The 6,663-nt window shown below is 45.6% G+C and overlaps 1 protein-coding gene across 1 annotated transcript; it reads left to right on the forward strand.

Annotated features, from left to right (window-relative positions):
- The first annotated feature begins 1,099 nt into the window (after positions 1–1,099).
- LOC123183285 (uncharacterized) lies at positions 1,100–3,556 on the forward strand. The gene is made up of 3 exons (XM_044596064.1): positions 1,100–1,330; positions 2,713–2,906; positions 3,019–3,556. The coding sequence occupies exons 1-3, from the start codon at positions 1,229–1,231 to the stop codon at positions 3,209–3,211; spliced, it is 489 nt and encodes a 162-aa protein (XP_044451999.1). The 5' UTR covers positions 1,100–1,228; the 3' UTR covers positions 3,212–3,556.
- The last annotated feature ends 3,107 nt before the right edge of the window (positions 3,557–6,663 follow it).

A 6,663-nucleotide genomic window follows, 5' to 3' on the forward strand; every position in this document is an offset into this window, starting at 1 on the left:
CCTATCTTCTCTAGCCTTATATAGTTGACTCCTAGAGATATGATAGGATTAGTTTCCTTGTCACGCAAGACATCCTGTGTATATATTGTAACCGACTCCGTGGAATACAATGAGTTGCATCCTACATCTTTCTACACTGCCTTCCTCTCCATCGCCGCCGGGATTTTCGACAAAGGCGGAAAGAGAGTTGGGGATGACCAGCAGGAGGAACCACGGGAAGAGCGGGTCGCAGACAGCAACCTTGATGAACGCCGTGCAGCCGGCAGGGCGCAGCGCGGTCGAGGAAGACGCGGCCGTCGCGGCGGTCGTGGACGAGCCAGGTACGCACCGGCGGCTGGAGGAAGGCGATCAAAGGAAATGTATAGGGTCATGGAGGAGATATGCATGGCGAGATAAGCGGCTAATTTAGGCACTGCATGCCGGCGAGGCGTTGCCGGCGTCGACGTAGTTCGCCGTGACGATACTCCTCGATTCGAGTATGCAGTTGCGGATCCGCAGTTGCGCCGCACCGAGTTATGAGTTTTTACAAAACCGACTATTGGTCATTTTTTCTAAAAACTGGCTTTTTTGGGTTTTTACATAACTCATTTATACTTATCCACATTTTAGACGTATAACCCAAACAAGGTTTTAGGTTGTTAAAACTGATATAACGTTTTTAGGAATCTATTCCCCCTGTCCCATAATATAAAAATATTTTTTAAGTAATTTTTATCAATCCTCGTATCCAAACGGTACATGCACTCCCCGAAATTTAAAAAGGACATGATGATGTCATCGGAAGTTATGCATGCGTCGCCCGCACTATGCATGTCACCCTGGAATAATATACACTGTGCAACCGACTTGAAAAAGAGTGAATGGCTTATCTATATGAATCAGTCACAAGGCAAATGAAGAAAATGGCAAAAAGTCTAAATCTAAACAGAGAAAAAAAAGAAGAAACATGAAAAAAAAAGAGACAACAGTCGCACCTTACCGTGCCGGCCCATCAGCGGAACCGCTTTTATTTCTTTTTAGGGGTGAGCGGAACCGCTTTTATTTTTTTTATTTTTTCCATTAATGAACCGCTTTTATTAATAATCGTGATAAACTCTGCTACCTCCTCCGGGGCGGATTGTGACATTTAATACGGCGCAGCGCAGGCCGTCGCTTCCTCCCTGAGAGCCAAGAACCCTAGCCGCACCAACAATCACAAGACAAGATCCGTTGTTGCCGTTGACCGAAGATGGCGATGGCGGCTCTCCGATGCGCTGCCGGAAGGAGGCTCGCCGGTGGCGGCCGCCTTCTACCGCCGGTGCTCGGCTTGGGCCGCCCGAATCTCACCCAGGTGGTAATTCGATCTCGAAATCCCTAGTTATCAAGTCTTCTTGTTTTAATAAATAATATGCATCTATGCCAAAGGGCGTCTTTGACGGCAACCAGCAAAAAGACCTCCCGCATCCGCCCGTGCCCAGTCCGTGGACATGGATATGGAAGGTCGCTATCTAACGCTAGTCGTCTATATTTCAAACTATTTTTCAACAAATTAAATAAAATTCATGCAAACACGTCCGGATTTCATTCAAACACAACGGATTTAATTACTTTCGAACAAAAAAAAGACCCGCCCCGCATTGTAGATGACACGCTGCTCCATGACGAAATTTGGGTTCGTCGCGATCATGACCGCCACGGCCTCCTCACTCGTGCGCTCGCCGTAGATCTGGCCCTTCGCCAGCCTATGTTGCTCCAGGAGGAATAGCGCTACAACGAGACAAAGGCACTGGCACAGGCTGCACGTTTGCAATGGCGTCGTTGAACAACGACTGTGTCTGCTCCATGGTAAAGCCAGCGTGCACAGGAGGCTTGGGAGCAGGGGCGGAGTCGTCGGAACCCGTCTCCATTGTGGTGTCATTGTCGTCGGAGACCTCGGGCGAGCTGGCCGGCAAGTCGGCCTCGGTCCACCTGGCACGACAACTGTGCCAGGCGGCAGCAAGGGCGGCCACCGTGTGCTTTATCTCCAACGATATACTGTCTCACAATGCTTTCACGCTGGTGGTCATAGCAGATGCAGTGCAAGGGAGGAGGATGTGGAGGGGATGATGTTGTGGTGTGGAGTTAGTCAGGTGTGGGCGCCTTTAAATAGTGGATTCCGGTGAGGCCAGACGTCCGTTGCATCAATGCGCTGTGCCGGAGTGGGTTTCTCGGCAGCGAGGCTGCTTAATGGTGGCAGACAGACGGACAACAGCAGACGGATGAACAACAACATTGAACGGGCGCGGTAGGCATCCGTCCCGTCCCGTCCAGCACGTGTCTCCGACATTGAATAGAAGCTGACACCGGCGGGCAGCGCACTCGGCCGGCGGCTCGCTTCAATGGCGGAAGCAGTGAGAGGCCGCGTCCGTCCTAAGCCGTCTTGAATGTTGAACGACGCGCTCTACAGCGGCATGAATGCGGACAGTTGACGCCTGGTGGGAGCGCGCTCAGGAGTGGGGTGGGTTTTTTGGTGGGCCAGGACGATTAGAAAACGGGCTTGGGATCGGTCCAAGCAACCCTTCTCATGTTTGTCTCTGGTTTGTGAAAGTAATCGTGTTCAAACCGCTCCACCGACCAATACAAATAGGCGTTGAATGGCTTCTACGATCCGGACAGCACGGCCTAAACGGTTGCGGGGGGTTTACGGATCCGCCTTAAAGATGCCCTAACTAACTAACTACACAAATGCTGCAGGCCTTTTCATCGCACGGGAAAGAAGAAGCCGGGAGGGAGGTCCTGGAGCAGATCCAAGAGAAGAAGGAGAAGCTGTACGACCTCATCCTGCGCCACGGCTATAAGCGCAATGACGGCTCCATGTGCTACGCAAACGTCCAGCTCATGCATCATCTCTCCGCGCACATCAAACCTAGGCCCGAAAGCATCGCGTGGTACATATTTTCTTCCAACATACGCCCTTTTTATTAATTTATCTTTAATATTTCTATTATTAAATAGATGAATTAATAAATGTTTGTTGCATCTCACCTGGATGATATTTAGGCGTTACCTTCTCAATGGACATAGCTTCTATATTCTGTGGATGTGCTTAAGCCCTGGCGTAAGCGCCTATGCAATCTGGAATATCTATAAAGCAGGGGGCAGCGGAAAGAACTTGGGTGCTGTTCAACAGGGAGGAGATGAGTTGAGGAAGAAGAATTGCATCGGTCAGGGGGAAGAAGTAGTTGCCTGCTGAAGGTGAAGAACTCAAGATTGTCAATGGACTGATGGAGGTGTTGAATATTGGCTGTGAAGTTGTCGGATAATCGGTTGGTAGTGATGTCTTGGAGAATTGGCCGGTCGCCTGAGGTCCCAAAGTCTTGTGGAGAATGGGCCTGAGGAATAGTAGCCCTGTCCGTTTCCTGTGACTGTTCTCTGACGTTGTTTGATGATGCTTAACTGATACTCCCTCCGTTCGGAATTAGTTGTTGCAAAAATGGATGTATCTAGACGTATTTTAGTTCTAGATACATCCATTTCAGAGACAAGTAATTCCGAACGGAGGGAGTATATTGGTTGTTTTGTGAGATTTGCTTGTCCATTTGGTTGTTGTGGTCTCTGCATCAATTTTTTTAGTGTAATAGAAATATTTATATGATGTATATTATATCAGTATAGTATGTAAATAAAATATAAGAAGGTACCAAACAAACAAACTTTTTATTTTCACTTACATTGAGCCAACTAAGTTCTCAATGAACATTAGAGCCGATATCATTACTTCAAAACCCTGTCAAAGTAATCCATCGAAAAAAAAACACTTACCACTCTACAATTTGTAAGGCTGCTTTTACCATTGTAAAAGATCACTTTTGTTGAAGAAGCTATTTGAGCTATATCTGTAATATGGAAGTTGGACAATGTCTTCACTTGTCCGTCTAACGGTGCCCTCACCGACTGGGCCATGAATGAGTAATGCCTCTGGACGATATGTCTGCCATGCAGGTTTCTTTCGCATCAGTGAGCGATTTATTAGCTCGCCCCATGATAGCATATTGTTGATCTGATCCTTGTAAACCTCTTCAAAATCATGACTGGGTGCACCTACAATGCATTGGATGGTTCGTCCTGCCTGCTAGGAAACAAGTAGATAATTAAAAAGTAAATTCTCAACTGGATGGCATCTCCACTCTGCTTTTGATGCGTTCCTACATCATAGTTTGGCATTCTGTATAATCCTAGATTGTCATGAAGGGTTGCACATATCCGTCCAGGTTACTCGGTGTTACAATTTGACGCTGAGTGCCAACATTAGCGAAAGCTCTGTATAAATACATGATTGGTTTTGTCTTCAGAATTGGAGACAAATAAAAATTTACCACTCTAGAAAAGATGACTTCGGTTGGAGAAGCTACTTGGATCTATCTATAATCGACCTTATGGGGAAAAGGTTGATAACAAGACTTTTAAGAGGAGGTTGATGTTTCATTAAAGTAAAGACAACTAAGCAAAAGATCAGATATATGCATGATATTACCAAGAAATGTTGGGTTTCTCCTTAATCAGAAACACACAAAGATTGCTGCTAGGTGAGAGTAGCTGCAGGTCTGCAATCCGATACGGCTGGATTGGGACGCGCATTATTATACTGTCATACTGACCGATGAGTAAATGTTTGTCGCTTGCAAGCAAAGCAAGCATAACACTAGTGTAGCTCTCCAACACAGTGAGTGAAAATATGTGCTTCGGGAAAGATTTCTTTTTCATGAAATCATGATTGTCAGCCTACGGGTAAGGACAGGCGCAAAGGTGGCTCGCATCTCGGCTTCGCGCCCGACAGCGATATCACCAACTTGGCCATGAGCGAGTATCGCCTCCATGACGATATGACCACCATGTAGGTACCTTTCGACCGATTTATTAGCTTGCTTCGAGTAAAATGCACAGAATCATCACTTGTTTCATAGCTCTCAGAAAACTACCACTTTACAAAATGTGACACTGTACACCACAACGAAATTTTGACAGTGGCAAAACACAGAGAACTGAATAATGAACCCGTTTTGACGTGGCCAATCACGCGCTGGCTATGGTTGTGCTAAGCAGGTAATAATTGATGAGCTTATTGTTTACTGAAGCATTAGTGTTAACTGAATGTGGTACTGTTAACTGAATTTGCTTGTGTTAATTGAATGTGCTAGTGTTAACTCAATGTGCTCGTGTTTACTGAATGTGGTCTTGTTAAACTGAATCTGCTACTATCAACTAATGTGCTTGTGTTAATTGAATTAGGTACTATGTTAGCTGAATTTACTTGTGTTAACTGAATGTGGTACTGTTAAACAGAATCTGCCACTGTTAATTAAATATGCTATTGTTAACTGAATTTGCTTGTCACTGGTGGAAAAAGGGCCTTTGGTCGCGGTTCGCAACTGCCATTAGTCGCGGTTGCGCAACCGCGACCGAACGGGCGCGACTAAAGGCCCCACCCTTTAGTCACGGTTTCTTAAGAACCGCGACTAAAGGCCCGTCCACGTGGGCGCCAGGTGGCCGTCGGGGCGGAGGACCTTTAGTCGCGGTTCTTCTGGCCAACCGCGACTAAAGGCCGCCGCAGGTTTAGGGTTTTAGCCCCCCCCCCCTTAAACCTGTTTTCTGTTTAATATGTATTGTTTTATTTCTTTTGTGCTTTATTTTAATTTTGAAGGAGTTTCACATATTCTACGGTACTACATACATGCATATGAATGTACAATTTCAAACAAATTTGAAATTAGAACCAAAAAGAATTCAAGAGGAATATACAATATATATTCAATATCATCGGATGACCATATACAATTTTGAACAAGTTTCCATACATAATTTAATGCATATAAAGTTCTACGTCCTCGTAATGGTGTTCTCCTTTAGGATGGAGGACTTCCCTCCTGAACCATCCAGCTAGTTCCTCTTGAAGTGGTCGGAAGCGAGCTTCTGGACTAAGCATCATCCGGAGGTTATTCCTCTGAGCATTGGTATCACTCGGAACCCGCTCAGAGGTGTATCTCCGGATCATCTCACAGACATAGTATGCACATAGATTGGTCCCCGCTGGCTGAATATCCTCACCAATCTTAGCCTTTGCCCTTTTGAAGTCTAGCTCTTTTTTGAATTCACCGACCTTTGTATCTACGAACCGTCTCCAAACCCTACGAGGCAAAGAAAATTAAATGAACAAGAGAGTTATTAGTTACTTGATATTAGGAAATGAACGAAATAGGCCGATCGATATAGAGCGCAAATGAATGAAAATAATTACTTCTGCAGCATTCTTCTCATGTCAACCCAAAGCTTTGGATCCTTATTCAGAGAGTCGTGGACGAGACATTCTGAGGTGTCAACTTTAATTACTAGCAGAATCCAGTGGAACCTGCGGACACGATACATGCATAGTATGTTATGCATAACTCATCGATTAGCCGGCCACATACCATGCATGGAGTAAACAAAAGAGAATGTGCTCAAGACAGAACACTCACCCAAAATGGTAAGGAAATATAATATCACTTTTGAGTTCCTGCTTTGTAAGAAACTGCCACAGGTCTGCCTCCATGTCGGCGGGGTGATGCTCCAACACATATCCATTAACGATGTGTGGGTCAATGAACCCAACATCATGGATGTTTCTTACTCTGCATTCCTTAATCTTCATTCTGCATGTATAATAGC

Source organism: Triticum aestivum, chromosome 1A (genome assembly GCF_018294505.1).
Source record: "Triticum aestivum cultivar Chinese Spring chromosome 1A, IWGSC CS RefSeq v2.1, whole genome shotgun sequence".
In the NCBI taxonomy this organism is placed as follows: domain Eukaryota; kingdom Viridiplantae; phylum Streptophyta; class Magnoliopsida; order Poales; family Poaceae; genus Triticum; species Triticum aestivum.